Here is a 19,919-nt window from a genome sequence, read left to right as displayed (position 1 = left end):
AAATCACATTTCAAATGTTATTCCTGGTGGCCTTGTATTACGTAACAACAGCTGATGATTCAATGTACTGATAAAATCAGTAAAATATCAGTATGAAAAGCTTGAACAGCTTTATAGTTCTATGGCCACAAGGGGTCCCCTGTCATTTGTCTCATTTACACCGCCAACCAGCAGAGTGCACCAAAGGCTATCCTTAAAAGATTCCCCCTCTAGATGGTCTCTACATGCCAGGGAGTTTTCAGAGGTACCTGTGTTCATGAAAAAAGGCTTATGTCATTTTTGTCAACCACCAGAGGCCTTCTACTGTGTTTTGTGCTACAAATTTATCCATTATGACCAAAGCAACCCAGACTGCAGCTGGTACAATCCATGTAAAAACACTTTAACAAATGAAGTCCAATGAAGTTCTCTATCCTCTCGAGATGCAGCAAATCTACAGCTCTGAAGCAGAGCCAAGCTGTTTGGGCATGTTCCATGAGGGGACACTAATGGACCATCACTGAGCACCATGGCGTCAGACACAGACAAGAGAGCAGTGGGACACTATCATGTCACCTGAGTCCACATCATTCAAGCCCAATCGAGACAACAGAAGTGTCATTGTTTTTGTGTCAGTGAGACACAGCCGCATCTCAGGAAGCCATCGACACAAGGAACATTAGCCCCTAAAGGCTGTGAGAAATAACCCTCTCTCTGGCTAATAAGCCCACGACCATGCCACTTGGCTTTAATTTAGCTGGTACTAAGTACATATTTAAAAAGGAAAACAAATGTACAGTTCATCAGTTCATCAAACAGGCTGGAGGCTAACTCACGGGCATGGCCACATTGAGGGAGGTGTTGTAGACGCAGGAGCGCAGTGAGCTCACAGACAGGCACGTCTCCAACAGCTGCAGGGACTCGGACACCCTCTCGTGGAAGTCCTCCACGGACTTGTTGGCCAGGCCGAAGTACAAGTAATCAGAGTAGAGTCTGGGGGAGGAGGACAAAACCACACAGCAGACATGAGCACGGCGTGGGAGAGCAGACACAGAGCGACTCCCGAGAGGCAACACAACACAAACGGACATGGACACGAGGAGGGGTGCTGAACACAACCCAGGACAGACTCTTTGGTTTAGGGATCAATCAATCGACCAATCAGTCTTTATTTATATGTATGTTATGTATGCTTGAAATAAATACATTAAAAGTAAGTAAGATAAAAACGTCTCAACTTAATCTTTGCTTTCTAATTTCTTATGAAACACACTTACAGTATTAACATCAATGCACATGCCGATGCTGTGAATATACTGTGTATTAGTCTTGAAAGGGACTAATTACATGCAATAAGTCATTAAAATTCTGTAAAACATACACAGGAAAGTCTGAGTCAGACATTCCTGTAGTTTGACTGCAGCTCCACCAAACCAAAGAGGAAGACGCTGACTCATAGTGCCTACCACACAACAAACATGGCTTGTTTTAATGATTTTTTCCCCCATAAACAATGTTTTCTGGGTGATTTTCATGATATGACAAAATGGCTTTATGATGTATGTGTATTTGACAACAGTACTTCCTCGACCACAATATGTCAATCTTATGTTTATCTTATGTCTAGCATTTTTACTTGCTACAAAGGATGGTATTTAGTGTGGTTACAGTTTAGTGGATTACAGTATAAAGTTAATCAAAGTAAACAAATATGGTTTGTATGAATAAGCAAATTTATGCACATTTTAATCCATGACCAGAGTAGTGAATGAAGTGTGCTATTTTGAGGGCATTTCTATACATCTGAATAAACAGCCTGTATATCTTATATGAAAAACTATAAGAGGATACTGTACCTCTCTACTGGATCTCTGAGCATCACAATAAATTTGGCATCAGGTTGAACAGCATGAATGAAGTCCAGCACCAAGAATGGTGGCTCCTCCTCTGTCCCGTTATGGTAGAAATACACCCAGGCATTGTTGTCCCACATAGTTGATGCACTGGCCTCACCTGACAAAAACAAGGTACTATCCCATGACCATTTCTTCACATCTCTACTCAAGAAATAATAAAAATCCATTATTTTTAAAACTTATTCTCATATAATATGATATCAGATATAGTTAGTTATGTCTGGGCATATAGCATTTTCTGTTTGAAGGTAGACATGGCACTGCCAGGTTGTGATGTGAGGGTAGTTTTCAAAGGCTTGTCTTGGAGGACTCGCTTTGATGTTTGTTAGCTTTGTCCACTTGAAGACGAATTAATTCCATCTGAGATGTGAGCTTTAATAGCCACATGAGTCTGAATTTAGATGAGGGCCTTGCACTGACTGCATCTAATAATACCCCACTCAGTGCTCCGACATGCACAGCAGGTATCCGGCATGATGTCCTGCAAATTCCTGATGAGGTCTCCCATTTATCAGCAACGCTGTGGTCAGTATGATGATAAATCAACTCTGACATTCATAGTCCAGACAGCGCAGTGCCAGACGAGGTAAAATATAAGCAGTAAGAGCTGAGACCTGCATGACCTTCTCACTGGCAGAGTCAAAAATCTACTCTTTAATTCCAAATGAGCTCCTTCACACAAACTGTCACCCTTACTTATTGTTGACAGGGTAAGCTTTTGCGCCTGCGAGCACCATGTCCTTTACAATTAAAGTGATTTAATTGAATTTGCTTTGATAAGGACTGGGCAGTCACCATATAGAGCTAAACATACAGCCAAAAGAGAATAACATAACAGAGCACACATCTTTAAAAAAAAAAAAAAAAAACATGTACCCGTAATATAGGTAATAATAGGTAACAGTGCACAAATAAGAGCATGGTCATGTCCTTCACTGTGCCCTTGGTCATGAGGGTTGGGCAGATTATAATAGCATCCTCACGCCACATATCAGTGATCCTGTTTTATCACAAGATCACAAATCAGCCACTGCCTCAGTCTTGGACACCGCAGAAACCCCTAACCATTTCAGATTAAAGGATTAAGACACCGGATTTCACCTCCACAGCAAGTGTGAGGGAAAAGAAAACTTGTTTTTGCCGAGGGTCCACCTTGACTACAAAAACGGGCTTGGAATTGATGCATTGCTGTTTACTTTTGCATCATGATGTAATTTACCAATAATGATATCCCGCTTAGTGCGACCTTTGGATCGGTTCCCCAAGAGATTGTCGTGAATCTGAAAAGCTGCCAGGTCAAGCAGATCCAGGTAGTCCTTCATGGGGTAGCGGGCCTGGAAGGCATCACTCAGCCTAATGATACCTGAGTCAGAAAGACAATCAGTATTCAGTCACCTGTGTAGGGTCATATGAATCTCATTCATTCATTCATTCATTAGATTGTTGTTCCCCATCAGTCCTATTCAGACTGTTCAAGCCAGTGTGTAGTGCAGCTCCCGTTATTCACACAAATTATCGGTTTGGACACCTTGTTGTGTGGCTGTATTAGTTAAATGTTAAAGTCTTATCAGAACATGTCATGCATATCAGTAATGCTTCCCCAGATCAGACATACACACATAACACATTCATATAGATACACACTCAGACACACACACACACACACACACACACACACACACACAACAAACAAAAGACAAAGGCATTCACAACAAATGGAAAATACCATGTGATCTTTGCAGCTTGAAAGTGTTTCATGCTTTTTGGTCACAGTGCTGGTATGAAATGTGATTATCCTGATACCACTGGGCAGAAAATGGCAATTTTGTAAATTGTTACAAGGCTGATGAAGATGAAAAATGCACCAGTCCCTGATGTTTTCCTCAAAGCTACATGGGCCTGTTTGACAGAAGTGGCTAGCAAAACCACTAAAAAGTTCTATTTCAGAATAAGTCACACATTTATGTAACAGTATGTCCTAAAGTTACTCAGTAATCATAAACAAACAAATATGTTAAGTGGTTTACATTTCATTTTTAAAAGCATTACCTAATGAGTTGATAGTTTAAATCGTGTTGTATTTACTTAAGGATTTGCCGAATGTATCCTTGTCAGAAAAAGCCTGATAACACATTTGATGGCTGAGTTTGATTTGAGTCTGAGTTCTCTCTGTAAATCAACTAGATTCTAGAGGCTGCAGAATACAAATGAGTCACATGAGTTAGAGTGGCCTATAAATATTTAACACCTCCATAGACGCTATATCACAGAACAGCTTCACAAGCACTTTGGAAATGCTTGTGTCAATGACCATAAATAGTCACCCAGTGTGTTATTTCATCACACACAAGCCAGCTGTGATATATAGTGCACACAGAGTGAGTCTAATTATGGGTACAGACACTGGTGTGTTTGTATATCTCTCACTTTCATTACGATACCATGCAGCACGCGCAATAAGATGTTTGTGAAGGGAGTACAGCATGGATATTACACCACACCTCTGACAGAGTTGAATCTTGCACAATTTAAAAATTGCTACTGTATTTCATGCTCATTTCTCTCTCTCTCTCTCCCTTCTCTCTCTCTCTCTCTCTCTCTCTCTCTCTCTCTCTCTGTCTGTTTCTTCATGTGTGCCTAGATTTGCTGACTAAGCAGAGGCTGTTCTGTTCACACACCCACAGGAGCACATATGTGGCCCTCGTTTGTCAGAGATGAAGGCATCAGTGCAGTGCCATAGCAAGGCACCATGGTCTCCTCAGTTCTGCGCGCCCCCTCCAGACTGAATTTGGGTCTGGAGTCCCTCCATTAAGAAGTCTATATCTAATATGCCTAGACAAGCTGTGTTCAGACCAATCAAAAAATGTGGGTAGACTTTATACAATGATGGACAGATGAGCAACAGTCAGTTACATAATCATTAACGTCAACCTGAGTACACTTGAGTTGATTTTGTTTTCAACAAAAAGGCAGCGGCTAAGCGAGATGTTTAGATTCCGCTGTTATACAAGATATTGACAGCGCAATAGCTTTAAAAGATGAACAGAAAACAGTGATTAAGGCATTTGTCCAGAATCTATTTATGTGCAAATGCATTTTTTCCCTGTATCGGTTGAAATTCGTCCCATAATCAAATCTAAATTATGGGTTTCCAGACTAAAATTCTAATAAGAAATCTAGTCTGGCTACGCCAGGCTAATCCTACCCCATATTTACCTTTTTATGATTACCTTTCATACACATTTGGGTTCTGTCACAATGACACAACCTTTGGCATTAGCAAAGTTAAAGCTGAAGTTTGGTGGCATTGTCTGCAAGAATTTTTCAACTAAAGTTCCATTGAACTTAACTCCTTACCAAATCTTCTTCTGGTCCACCAGTGGGGCTCCTTCATAGTTGTGAAGCGGACGTCAGGGTGCCGGCGTAGCCGGTCGTACAGGTCCGTAGTGCCACACTTCGGCTGGCCCATGATATAGAAGTAAGGGAGGCATCGCAGGCGGTACCGTTTCCCTCCGTGCTCGTACAGATGTTCCATCAAAGCATTCCTCAGGTATTTGTAGATGGCCTGGAAGCGGCGTGAGTAGAGGGTGTACACGTTCTTCCCGTAGGCGTCAGCAGTGGCATTCCCAATATGCTCCTCGTACCAGCAAGGATTTTTGATGCTGGTGAGGAACTTACGGGGGATGACGGAGAATATCTGTGTTGTCAATGCAGAGAAGTTGGTTTCAGAAGTTGGTAATGTGAAGTGAAGGCTAGAGGTGATCTAATCATGTCACTTTTAATTATATAATGTTAGCTTATTTTAAAACAAATGGGTATGAACAGCGCTTTCTAGACAAGGGAAATAAATTCATAATTAAATTAATAAATAATTAAATAAAAATATACATAAATAAGGGAATAAGAGTTCAAAATACCAAACTGAAAGTCATATGAAAGCAACAAGAAGGGAAGGATAAAAAGGGGAAAAACAGAATAACACAAAGACAAAAAGATTAAAAAAAGACAAAATAGTGTCTAACAAGCACTAATGAGGTCAGACAAATCAGCTCGAAGATGCTTTGAAAACATTGAAATGCATAAAAAGCATTAAACTTACATGTGGTTCACTTTCCAGCAGTTCTTTGAGATCAGGCACTCTTCGATGGCTGAACTCCACTTTGGCTACAATGCTCTTCACCACCTCTTTAACACCGGCATAGTCTCTGTCAAAGGTCAGGTTATAAGGGTGATGTCCTGTATTGCTCACAACCTGGAAGTGGTATGGCGATGGGGTCAGCAGGAGACCCTTCTTGTCACCATTAAGGACATAGGATGCTGTGATCAGAAAGGCCACTGTCAGTCCAAACAGGAAACTATAAAGCTTGGCCTTCTTGTTGCCCCAGGGCCACCATTGCCCTCTGTTCACCTCCACTAGAGCCAACAGGCTCATCGACCTATTGCCTGCATTTTGCAGGATAGGCTCTCTTCTGTAGTCCTCAGCCTGGGCAGGGAGGCTAAGGCGGCCATATTTGTAGTCCATTTGGGAGATGCCTCAAAATCAAGCGGATTGCAGTGTGGGAGAGTCGCAGATAATTAAATTGGACTCAGGAGATGGAGGCTTCCAGATCACCCGGAATGCCGCGGGACACATCTGGGAAGGGATGAATGGGCCTCTCCATCAGAGCCACGGCCAGATGCTGCTCTGGAGGCCGCACCAGCGATCACTCCAGATGGCGGTGCGGTCGTCGGTCCTGCAGACCAGGAGTCAGCTCCTACCTCAGTCTCCCTTCATCCTGCGGAGATAAAGAGGCATTATGAGCGCACTCTAAAGTAATCAGAACGACGAATAGAGATGCAGGTCTTTTCAGGGGAACATAATCGATTAGACTTAACTGTTCTCTCTGAGATTTTTTTTAACCTTTTGCTTGCACTTTCATGCAGCTTCATAAGCAACTGAAAGGAAGTATCATAAAAGAAAAGATAGATATGTTTTCCCTGGTCAATGCAAAATGGGCATTGACCATTTTGCACCAATGCACCAGACACCAAGTGGTACTCTGCAGCTGCCAAGAGGGAGCATGTTTTTGTGTGTTTTGGGAGCAGGTTTAAGTACTAATCCATTTCTGGCCATCAGCCTCAGGCGAGAACTAATGAAGACCAGCCAGAGACCAGCTGCTAACCTTCTCACTCTTCTCTCATGCTGCACACACTATAGTAGCTTCTGTCTGTGGATACATGCATACAGTAGGTAAATAACTGTGTTCACATCGGTGTGTGTGTGTGTGTGTGTCAACATGCAGGTGCCAAAGTGTTTATGACTAAAGGCATGCATATGTATATATATTTATGTTTGCAAGTCTCTGTGCATGTGTTCACGCAAGCGTGCGTGTGTGTGTGTGTGTGTGTGTGTGTGTGCTTATTCTACAGCAATTTACCATTCTAAATAATACAAGAAAATGTAGGTATGTAGGTATAATGTAGGTTTCTATGACTATTCTAATGAAGATGTAAAAGAGAAAAAAAAGCAGGACAACCCAAATAAACTGTAGATTCTTGTTTGTTTGGGAAATCCGGGAGGTGATTGCTGTGCACTGAAGAAAGTGATGTACATTTAAGAAATGTTCCAGTATAGTGCACAAGGTTTCTTAAGAACAAGAAAGCTGTCTGAAAAAATGTCCTTCATCAACTGTGTAAGACTGCTCCCAAAGCGAATATACAGATGTACAATGCTAGCCTAGCATAATAGATTAGGACACGCATTTTAAAAAGACCTCAACATAGTCACCTTGTCTAGAACATTTCTACCTCTGCTTTCCTTACTTTCTGCATTTTCCAGTTATTCTTTAGTTTTCTCCCCTGCATATAATGTATATGTATCTTAAGCATAGAATAACTCATGGAAAATCTGAGGTTCATTTTCCTTTAATGTTAAACTCTAACAAAAACGTGCATAACTCATGAAATTATGCCCTGTGGTCAGTCCACTTTTAAGGTGTGTCATGCAATAGCCTGTCTGGGCATTTCAAAGTGAAGAGTTAAATACCACTATTAAGGGCTTTGCCGTTTTTGCAGCTTCATTTCTTTGAATGTAAATATGAAGACTGAGTAAAGTGGGCTTAATTTATAGTACTGCATAAACCAGTGATATTATTACCTGCTGGGCCAATGTGGGTGGCCATACCCCTCTTGTTGACTGACAGGGCTTACTTCTGTATGTGTATCATGACTGTGTGTGTGTGTGTGTGTGTGTGTATGCTGGCACCTGCATTACCATATATGTTTAAATTGGAGCCTGCAATAAACTAACAGCCAGCAACAGCAAACGGCTTGTCTGAACATGAGCCCAATCCCGTCAACAACCATCATCGCCCCTGGCAACCCAGTCAGTCAGTCTTTCAGCCATGCGTCGCACCAGGGTGTGCGCACAGTAAATAGTATAGTATGTGTGTGTGCCCATGAGGGTGTGAATGTCAAATGTCGACAACAAATGTGTCTGGCTCTGCAAAAATGTCTGATACAGTACATTGTCAGTAGATGTGCACATGTATAGAACTCTTGCTTAGATTAGCCCTTATCAAATGTACAGGGAACACACTGCGATCAGCGTGAACTGCCATCAAATCAGTAGGAGCTGAGCACTCAAAGTCAAACAGGGCCGACCCATACTGCCGTGCGCTAAACGGCGTCACTGTGACCACAAAAACATTACGGTCACGCAGAGGCTCGTAACAACATCTGCAGGCAGCTGGCTTCTCTCGGCTTGACATCGCCAAGCTCCAACCCCTCGGTCACTGACACAGATGGGCAAGGAAAAGAAGTTAGCACTTTTAGCTAAAAGGCCAATTATGGCTCTTTGGCACCGTTTGGGAGTTGTGTTATTACTGGAATCGAAAACTGAGTGTGTGTGTGTGTGTGTGTGTGTGTGTGTGTGTGTGTGTGGCGGGGGGGATTCCCAACCTCGAACACTACCCACACTCACTCTTATTGGACTCATAACTCTTTTATTTTACTTTCCTCCAGCGCTTTTGCAGATTACACAGCCCTCAGGAGTGGGTTATAAAGCTCCGAGTACAGCATGGTGTGCCTGTGTGTGTGTGTGTGTGTGTGTGTGTGTGTGTGTGTATGTGTGTATGTGTTTCCCCTCCTTGAGGCTAACTTGCTGTAAATACAATGCTGGGGTCTCCTCTACAGATGCATACCAACAGCCGAGGTTGTTAGAAAACATACAGCAGTGGTGGCAGGTTTTCATACGCCACACATGAGATTCACCACAGTGCCTATGCACCTCTATGTGTGTGTGTGTGTGTGTGTGTGTGTGTGTGTGTGTGTGTGTGTGTGTGTGTGAGGGAGAAAGAGAGACAGAGAGAGAGAGATAGAAAAAGAGAAAGAGAGAATATATGCTCATCCTCTGCCCACAGGCAACACATCGGTCTCTCTCTCTCTCTCTCTCTCTCTCTCTCTCTCTCTCTCTGTCTCTCCGATCAAGCATCCGCTGTCTTGCTGCCTCCCCCACATTGTCCTCCTCTTCCTCCCATCAGTAGTGATGAAGAGGCTCTCGGTGGAGACACTCAGAACCATTAGTGGTTATTGACCCTCCGGATCCTCATTACTGTCTGGGCAGATGTGGGAGGGGATGCTGGTGGTGGTGGTGTTGGGGGTCGTGCTGGTGTGAGTTTATGTGTGTGTGTGTGTGTGTGGGGGGGGGTAGAGATGTTGGAGTGGGTGGGTGTGGGGGGGTTGAGAGAAGGATCTGGTGTGGGGTGAGGATGTGTGTGATGAGAGGAGGAGACTGTACTGGCTCCCACGGGGGAAGGGAGGCTGTCGCGATCGATCTGTTGGCATGCGAGTCCAACAGCAGCCACGGTAAGGTAGAAAAGAAGGGTAGAACATTACTCTCGTAAAGATAAGCCTTGTAGCAGATGGAATTCTCTTCTTCTCAAATTTACCCCGTCTGAGAAAAAATGGCCATTATGTTATACAGAGGAAAGAAAGACGGGGGTTTCAAAATGACTTTGCAAGCTGTGTAGAACTTATCATTGTTGTGGATGAGGAAACATTTGCCTCTCTCTCAATTCACAACAGGACATGTTTTAGAGCGGCGTTTAAAATGATAATGAAGCAGTCCCGATGCTTGAGTTTATTTATGGCCATGAGTGACAGCAGGAGAACATCTCTGATGATTTGGTGCAGATTTGGAACATTTTCAATGCTGAAACAGACACCGAGAGAGAGAGAGAGAGAGGGGGAGGAAGAATGAGATAAAAAGGGAGGGGAAAAAGGAAGGGGAAGATATCCATGGGGGAGATGGAGTTCCATGTAAACCTTTGATAATTCATCAGAGAGATCCTCCCCGTGTGTTGCTCATCAGCGCACAGAGGGGGAGGAGGTAAAGTAGAGCAGCACCAGAACATTCTAGAATGGCACCAGCTTGGCTGGATAAAGCCACCTCAAGTTTGCCACAGTGTGACTAACAAGAATGTATTCAATGTGTTCCGGGTGCAGGGCTTCAAATGAACAGTTCCTGTTAGTTTTTCTCCCCATACAAGCTCAGAGGGAACATTCTTGTCTTTTTTGTCTTATCGTGGCTTGTCCTGTTTTTTTTCTTGTCTATTTGACTGGTGGAGGTCTTGTAGAGTGACTCATAGTGATTTATTTGGTTCAAAGTTATTTTCATGGAATTTTATTGAAGCTTCAAACTTCTTCTCTTTACTTCTGACATTTCAGAGCAATATTTGACCATTTCTTTAATCAAAGTATTTACAAAATAGCATCCATATTTTTTCCCATTAATTTCATATCCTGTTTACAAAGCCTTTGGGAACACATCCCTCAGAGCCTCACAGGGAAAAAAGCTGAAAACCAGTCCTTTTGATGGCAGGAAGATGCTGTCTAATTGAAGTTCCTCTTGATGAGGTTGATAAGCCGGTGCGAAGGCAGTACATCAGAAAGCTACAAAAAATGCACTGAAGTGGGTGCCAAACGCAAGGATCAAGAGTCTGGCCTCAAGTTGCTCTTCATCACAGTAATAGCCCTGGGAGTGCAATGGATATAAAAAGGATGTCAGTCAAACGAGATGAGCCTTTCCGCAGGCTCTGATTGTCAGTTGCTGCAGCCAATCAGCATTTAGCTTGATAGCCAGCCAGACAGTGTGATATCCTGATTCTTTAGCTGAGAGTTTAGTGGAAAAAAGTAGTAATCCAGATGAGATCCATGCGATCCATGTAACTATGGCACCATCCATGTAACTATGGAACTGGAGCACATTGAGATCGGTTTGAAAATGCTGTGTGAAAATTACTTATTTACAGGTGATGTCTCTGTTAATGGCGGTCATCACACCGATCACTTGTAGAGCTTAAACACGTAAAAGCCTGTTTGGTCCATTAGTGTTCCATCAGATGTGCTGTCCAGGTTGGCAACACTCCAGTTTATTTTACCCTGGATGATTCATGTGTGACCCAGCCGAGAGCTAATCTCTACTGGACATTCTTGACTCTGGAATCACATTCTTGAGAAAGAGTATGGTTGTGTTTGCATGTCAGTGCCAAAGCATTTATCTGAGATGTGTGTGTGTGTTTGTGTGTGTGTAGAGGAGGAAGGGGCCTACATGTACAGTGTTTCCCACAGAATTTGACTGAATTTGTGGCGGTAGCATGACTTGGACAACGCGGGGGGGGGGGGGCCTCCCCACTCTCTATTAATCCCATACAAACCGAATTTGGCTGCAGTTCACCAGAGTTCACCTAGATGGCGATCGCGGGCGAGTCCAAAATACATGGGGTCATATGGAGCACATTGTTTTCACCTATTTAACAACTGAAACCCTCAGGTTTTATTTAATTTTTCGCAAAATGGATATGGATTATCAATCAAAAGTGAAATAATCCGGGAGTCATGTCCTTTCGTTTTCTTACAGGTTGGGTCGTTGTTGCCCATAACACGCTAGCATTGATGCTATGCTATGCTATGATCATGCTAATGAATGACGTCATTGACACGTTTGAAAGGCTTTTTTAGAACAATTAAGTGACTTTAAAAAATATAATACTCAACCAAGTGTATTGTCTTTGCCCCCCCTTTCGAATACAATATTCAAATTACTTATTATATCCTGAGAAAAGTGGATTTTGAGGGGTACAGCTCCATAGACCTCCATTCATTCTGGACTCGCCCGCGAGCGCCCCTTGATGCAGTACCACACCGGAAGAGTTCCGAGAGTGAAGGTTCTCCCCTTATTAGACATTCTCTGGTATAGGTCTAATTGAGTGCCTGTCACTTTAAGACGTTCGTGAGGGAACCCCACAGTTAAAAGGCTGCTGATGTGTGGATGCAATTCATAACGTTTTCTACATAGTTAGTTAAAATAAAGGTTCGTACTTCTCATTGGGACAAGCACTTTTGAGTCTTGGAAATAACTCTTTTCCATTTACATCGGGATTTGGCAAACATTCAGTGTCAGAGTCAATGAAATGAGCCCTGCATGAGTAACGAAATTGGCAAACAGCTGTAAGCATGCTAAACTCGACCCAAACAGTATTCTAACGTTAGCTTTGAGATACTGCTTGATTGCACTTAACTTAGTTTAGTCTCCTCAATGTACTATGTTCTGATAAGACCTTAGCAGAGTTAACTTTAATGCAGCAGTTTTGAACAAATTTGGGCGGCATTGTCACGATGCTAAGCGGATTTAATAGCAATTTAGCCCGCTGTCTTCTATGCAATGCTTCTATGTGGCAACAACAATCCTACAACAATCCTTAATGTTTTGTTAAATGCACATGCAGAGGAGGGGCAGCGGGCTCCTTACGAGAGAGAGCGGGGCGGGGCAAGGAAAGGCTGCGTGCGTAAAAAGCGATTTTATCTTATCTTTAATTTAAATAGTACAACATAGAATATCCATGTGTGGCGACCGGTTTTGATTTCATGGCGCCCCGCCACAGATTAGTCAACATATGGGAAACACTGATGTATCAGCATGAAATGAATGAAAGAGCAAACCTTAATGCTTTTTTCCCCTTTTGGGGGGGGGGGGGGGGTGTCAGTGAGACAAGCTCAAACCTCTAACCCTGCCTGTAAACTCTCCTCTTCACTTGCGCACAGTATACAAGAGGAGACAGTGGAAAGCTCCTGATCTGGGCCAGACCAAAGAGATAGTCCCCTCGGACTGGAGCCACAGACGAGCCTGGAGGAGGGGCGTGGACATTACAGCAGCGGGCAGTGGGGGAGGGGAGGGGCAGAGTTGGCACCGTCCCCATCCAGTGCTAGACTGTGCCTGTCTGAGCGCACAATGTGCCTCTGTTAGTGGCAGGCGGTGCCATGATGAATGGATCAGCAGGCAGCGGAGTGGGGAACCGTGGACTGGAATGCCAACAATCTGGGTCCGAGGTCGGGCCTGCCACGCCTACCCACTCGCAGGAGCACCACCGCGGAAGGGAACGTGATACTGTAGCGCACTGTGTTGGGCCACGGTGGGCAGGGGTGAGAGGTATGTGTGTGTGTGTGTGTGTGTGGGGAGGGGGGGGGGGGGGGGGGCAGGGAGAGACCACAGGAACACGCGCTTGGAAAATCTTAAAAATAGATCTGTGGAGGGCTCTGTGAGTGTATGTGTGTTTATGTTTATGTACTTGAGTGTGTGTGTATGTGTGTGTGTGTCTCTGTGTGTATGTGTGTGTGACTGTGTGTGTGTGTGTGTGTGTGTGTGAGAGAGTGAGTGTGTGTGTGTGTGTGTGTGTGTGTGTGTGTGTTATCCATTTACCCACTACTGTGTGTTTATGTACTTGTTTCTGTGTGTATGCGTACACATGTATGCATGCATGTGTGTGTGTGTGTGTGTGTGTGTGTGTGTGTGTGTGTGTATGTGTGACTGTGTTTGTGCAAGCTAATGTCTGTGTACACACATGCAGTGCAAGTTGATGGCTACATTGCAGTGAAGGGCTGTGTGTGTTTAAATGTGTGCATCATACATAAAACATTTTTTTTTTTTTTTTTTTTAAAAACACTTGCACAGGTGTGTCACAATTCAAAATCAGACAGACAAGCCATAACAACAGCGCCTTATCACGGCCCTGTCTGAGGCACAGTTCAGTTCTTGATGCGGATCATTACTGAATGCCATCCAGAATGTGTCTTACATAACTAATCATCCTGTTTCACCCAAATGGGCCAGGACAAAGACGCACAAAAACAAATCAAACCAAAACAAAACGGAGACTGAAATTCAATTCATAATGAAGCCTGTACACAAACAAGGCCACATTAATATTCAGTCACCCGCACCGTTCTCCCAAATCAAAAATATGGACAGGTAAGAAAACTATAACTCCCTCATTCATTGCCCTCCTTCCCCCCCAAAAAAAAATCTCTCCTGCTACAGACTCTTGAGAACTCCATCTTCTTATAGTCTTACAGCTCTGGCAACACTGCCAAGTCTGTTGGCTTTTTTTCTGCTGTATCCACTGATGCCACGTTCTTTGTGCGGCGGCGTTAGGCAAGCCGAGTGCCAGCTTCTGCCGCAGGGCACGATGGCGCAGAGACCCCCGGCAGCCATTAAATGTTCATCACAATTAATTTAAGATGGGGGGGAGGATTTCAAAGTAACGAGAGAAAGAGTCCCAGTGAATAATGCATACGGAGGCAGTACCAGGGGTGTTCGAAAAGGCTGCAGGTTATGCAGTCATGTACGGAAACACACACAGATCAGCTCACACACACACACACACACACACACACAAACACACACACTCACACACACACTCACACAGGATGATACAAGGGTAGAAAAACTGATGGTTAGGAACACACACACACACACACACACACACAAACACAAAAGAGCTGATGGAGAAAGGGTCTCTCCCAGAGGAACAGATGTACTTTTTCAAAAGCTGAATATACTAGTACATACTCTCACAGAAGGAGCACATTCACATTCGGGTTCACACACACACACACACACACACACACTTTGATCTGTGCTCGAAAGAAAGTTAAAGTATTTTTTGGTAAAAACTAGTATAGTGTAGGCAGAATCATCCAATGCACCATAGCATAAATCATGAGGTAATTACTCCTACAACAAACTCCCCAACCCCACCGCACTGTCTCACACTGACATCTCTCATTGGTTGGACATTCAGGCTACTGGCAGCGCATTTGGTACCGTGAAGAAGAGCCGTTACGTATCCTGGGCACAACATGCAGCGTGTTTGTGATTGGCCACCGGCCAGCTGTGCATTGCTGTTTTATCTTGCGTCATGTTGTGTGATATTAAATAGTCTTGGTTGCTGATTGGCCACTGTGGAAATCTCCTACTTACAGCACAAGGAATTTATCACCTCTCCTGTGTATATCTGAAAAACTCATCTCACTTGTCTCACACTCATCTTACATATCTCACTCTGACATCTCTCTCATCTCCGCTCAGATATCCCTCTGCTCAGGGGTGTAGCCAATCTGATGGATGAGGCGAGTCTTCTCAATTTGTGGACCTTTTTAGTGTATGCACAACCACTGTCAGACAATCTTATTTCAGAAGTGGAGTACCAGAGAGCTTTAGATTCACAGCATCAAAATAGTCAACTATTGTGTATTTTGTTGTGTAAGCTTACATCGCCTATGCCATAGATGAGGGTCTACGGGGGACTATTTACACTATTTTTTAAAACTATTTTTTGCAAGATGAATCTGCCTAGTTTCTCTGACTTTGGTATGAAAAATCTATCTCCATTTTAATTGCAGCCATTTTACCCATATAAAGCCAACCAATGATGACCAATGAAATCGTGTCCTGCATGGTGCAGCTACAGGGATGGTCAGTAATTTTGATATATGTATTTCAAATAGAAAATAGCATTTTGTTATTTGTATTTTATTGGTTTGAAGAAAATGGCAGTGTATTTTATATCAAAATACTTTATATATGTGTATTTTTGTAGTTTAAAAATGCTGCCAAAATATTTCTGGTAAAACCAATACTTTTGGTGATATTAGTAATTTGCCCAGACTACCGAGATTCAGGAAGATTATCCAGTGCCAGATGAGCCACATGTTATTTGCTTACACCAACCCACTAACTCAACTCAAGTCAAGTTTGCCTGTTTTTGGTAGAACTTTGGAACAACTTTGACTGTGATGTGTAAGCTTATGTGTCCTCCAAAGCTGATGACCTTTCCGAGCAATGTTGCTGGGCAATGTTCCTGAGTATTATTGTTCTGGCATGTTCCCTTTGATATTGGGCAACTTATTTTTCAGTAGGAAAATTAACACGATCATCCAATCTGAACTCATGGCACCGGTTATGTGGTTGGCCTGCTCAAAAAGTTGCCTCCTGGACATGCACTGACGATGTCAGAGACTTCATCCTCCATTTTATATGTCAGTGTACCATGAGTTTGAAGTTGTTAAGGGCTTGTTTACACGTATCTAGATTTTTTGTTTAAATGGATATTTTTGTATGCATTTGTTTTTTTCATCGCGTTTACACGACATTCGATTAAAAAATATATCCATACACACTGGAAAACAAAATGATTCCAAAGGTGAATGTTTATGTAGAACCTAGAATAAAGTGTTGTCTATGTCGTCTGCGTTGCTCGCCCTCCCTCCCATCAATTAGCCTCTAGCCAGGGGTCGGCTACCTTTTTTGCCTGAAGAGCCACTTTTACGTTTGTTTTTTTTTAATCTCAGAAGAGCCACATAAAGACGGTTATAAGAAAAAGTTTGGATATTTAACGTACAGTTAGGTTACTTTCATTCAACAGAGGATTTTTAAATATATTTTCTACTAGTTTTAAAAGTATGTGCAAGTAACTTGAAATGTAAAGTGGAATGACAGAAGTAGGCTATATAGGCCTTAGGCTTCCCATGTAGGCTAAACACCACCCCCTATTTTCCCAGTGTCCTTTGGTATGCAAAGTATCAACACACTCAATTTTCGTTGACATGTCATTGGCGAAATTGAACATTAGGCCTACCAGAGATTAGATTTGGTGATGGCCTTGGAGTCTGGCTGGCTCATATTCAGTGAGGTGAAGTTTCATGCAAGAATTGAGGCTGTCATCATTTAAGGGCAACTCCACGCAAAACTGTCATATATCCATAACGCCAACTAAATAGCCTACCATGGGATTGTGTTGGCGTTATGGATGTGAAAGTTTTGCGCGGAATTGCCCTTAAACGTGAGCACAGGTTTGTTTTTATATTTTTCATATGTGAGAAAGATTTCTCACATGCAGGTGGAATAGGGTTAACACAGCAATACTAGCTCGTTGCAGTGTGCGATAACGGGCAGTTCATTTTGCGTTTTCAGAATCAGTCTTCGGATGGAAACTTATCCATTTCAGCCCGCTTGTGTTCGCGCTCGCAAGCTGTGGTCGCTGACGTTTCCTTTTTGACATTTTCCTAATCTAGTTTACAGCAAGTGCACACATCAACAATAACAATTAAAGTGTTGTCGTTGACTGGAATGGAGGGAAATCGGTGATTTTGTTTGATATTGACATGGCAACGAATCACGAATGTAGGCCTACCAATATTGTTCAGGCTACGGTTATGGAGTCAAGTGAGGTGGAAAGTTATATAAATTAGGCTACTCAGACAGAGCTACAATATTACATTTTGAAAATGAACTAACTAAAATAAAATACATTTTAATTAAATACTCTTAAATAATAAAGCTGAGCCGCATCAGAGGGATCAAAGAGCCGCAGGTTGCCGACCCCTGGCCTATGCCTACTGGCAAGGAGAAAGACACGTTGGTTTACCAGTGCTAGTTTATCAGTTTGGCAGAAATTACATGCACAACACAGTAGGCTATGATAGGCCAACAATATACAATATGAGATGGAGATGAGTTGTCAGTTATGTTATATCGTGGCAAGCATTGATTAAAATGTGCAAAAGCCTACCATCTCGCGGTTCACTTTACACTGTAATTGTGCTATCCCAGTCAAAGTTCAATTGCATATCCGAGAATAAACAGGTAGCCTACATATAAAATGTACAGAAGGCTACGCGTTTTGGGCTGATTAAACCGAAGGGAAATATGGCAAAAAGCGACTCATAAAGCAGCTCATACATTTGGACCGATGACGAGGTAGGCTAGAACTACTTTCTCTTTGTAGGCTACACTGGGGTCCCCAACCTTTTATGTACCATGGACCGGTTTGATTCCTATTTTTTTTTCACGGACCGGCGGGGTGGGGGTTCGGGGGTTCCATGTTCATATGTGTTGTGCATGCATTACTTGAAAAGAACTAGCTCCATGCAGTTATGTATGAACAGTGAAGGTAACGATCTCTTGTGAAAAACGTGAACTTGAAGAAGTGAAAATTGATGAACCATGATTATTGAACAACTTGAAGCTATCTATAAGTGTGAACATGCTTAACAAAATATGGGAACAAAACATGGGAACTAAACGTGCATTACGATATAATCAGTGGGAGCCCTGCTTGTTTCCCTGCAACAAGAAGCTTCCATATGGGGGTGATGGAAGACAGTGACACCCTCAGTGTGTTTGAAATGTCCAGTCGATTGCGCAATTTGGTCTTATAGTTGCAGTCATTGCCGAAAACCCGGCCTCGCATAGATACGTGGTGGGAAACGTTTTCAGCGCTTTTACCGCTATCTCGGGATATTCTGCTTTGGTTTTGATCCAAAACCCCGCCAGAGAGGTTTCCTTATACACACTCTTAAGACCACCGTCATTTGCAATTTCGATCAACTGCTCTTCCTCCTGCGCTGACAAGTTAGGACTATTCGGGATATTGACAAATGGGTTGCGGACCCACTCATTGGTTTGCCGTGGATCTTTGGAGGATGGATAACGCTCAAACTCATTTGAAAGTGCAACAAGGTGATCGCGCACCAGCTGCGAGAGAAAGGGCCCTGCAGTCTCTCCCAAAACCCCAACTACTGTTTGGAACATATCAAATACACCCCGGTCCACTCGTTGTCCCCACAAATCAAGCTTGGCTTTAAATGCAGCGACTTTATCTGCCAGTTTAAAGACAGTCGTCATTCTCCCCTGGAGTGACAGGTTGAGGTCATTAAGCAACCCGAATACGTCACACAGGTAAGCGAGTTTTGACACCCAGTCCTCATCACTAAAATGTGCAGCTAACGGTGACTTTTTTTCTGTAAGAAATCTCTGCAGCGGCTCTCGCAACTCAAACACTCTGGCAAGTGACCTGCTAAAGATGCTTGTTTTTGTTGCTCATTCTAGCAGTTTAGCTAACTTGTGACACTACCGTTCGCCAAGAACTGATCAAGTGAAGTGAGCTGACCTAAGGCTGCGCAGCGCTGAAGGCAATATGTAAAAGTGTTGAAGGCGGGACAGATAGACGTAATAAAACAGACCTTGCAAAATGCAAACATGCGTGCAATCAAACAACTGCATATAGGCCTATGCCATGTAAAAACGTGACATTATTGCGAATTAAATTTAGTTTAGTTTGCATGCATTTTTTTTTTAAACTCATGTCGTAGGCTACGGCCCGGTTAGGAATGTCCTGCAATGTCCTGGTTGGGGACCGCTGGTCTACAGTATAAAGTGAGGAAAGTTCAGGAGGGCACGGATTATGCTATTACAGCCTATAAACATTAGCTCTCGCCCATGTTCATTTTGTCAAAGTACCTCTTGGAGGAAAAAAGGTTGGCGACGCATATCAACACCAGCAATTGCCACTTAGCCTAAGTCAATAATGAAAATACTGATGCGCTGTTAGATGTTGCACTGCTTGCTGGAATGACGGATGTCAGTTTACACCCAAAAGACACCCATGGCCATAAAAAACTTAAGAACTATAACATGCGATTAGGGTCAAAATGCCTAATAACAAAACGCCTACAGGTGTAAAAACATTAGGCTACATTTATTTAGCTATCCACACACCTTGCGATCTTACATCCAATAATAGGCCTAGGCTACAGTAATTCATGAGAATATCTGCATTTTAAATAAAGACATGTAATAACACTGCCGTGATGTAAGTGTGGTAGGCTATTGAGTATCTATGAGTTGCTGGCAAGTGCTCATGGACA

General features: G+C 43.0%; 1 protein-coding gene across 2 annotated transcripts in view; it reads right to left on the bottom strand.

Annotated features, from left to right (window-relative positions):
• Positions 1-19,919, bottom strand: part of chst15 (carbohydrate (N-acetylgalactosamine 4-sulfate 6-O) sulfotransferase 15) — a 49,371-nt gene that overhangs the window by 18,047 nt on the left and 11,405 nt on the right. For both annotated transcript variants that reach the window (XM_076285357.1, XM_076285356.1), the window contains exons 2-6: positions 5,995-6,670; positions 5,253-5,592; positions 3,115-3,258; positions 1,836-1,992; positions 816-972 (exon numbers count right to left, since the gene is read on the bottom strand). In XM_076285357.1, the coding sequence (XP_076141472.1) occupies positions 816-972; positions 1,836-1,992; positions 3,115-3,258; positions 5,253-5,592; positions 5,995-6,417 (1,221 nt within the window). In that variant the 5' untranslated portion in view covers positions 6,418-6,670. The remainder of the gene's footprint in view (positions 1-815; positions 973-1,835; positions 1,993-3,114; positions 3,259-5,252; positions 5,593-5,994; positions 6,671-19,919) is intronic.

This window comes from Alosa pseudoharengus, unplaced genomic scaffold, assembly GCF_046254945.1.
Source record: "Alosa pseudoharengus isolate Yale_2024_CS ecotype anadromous, Long Island Sound unplaced genomic scaffold, YU_APseudo_1.1 YU_APseudo_1.1_scf_15, whole genome shotgun sequence".
NCBI lineage: Eukaryota > Metazoa > Chordata > Actinopteri > Clupeiformes > Clupeidae > Alosa > Alosa pseudoharengus.
The sequence above is the reverse complement of the archived record's forward strand: the minus strand, read 5'-3'. Positions and strand labels throughout refer to the sequence as shown.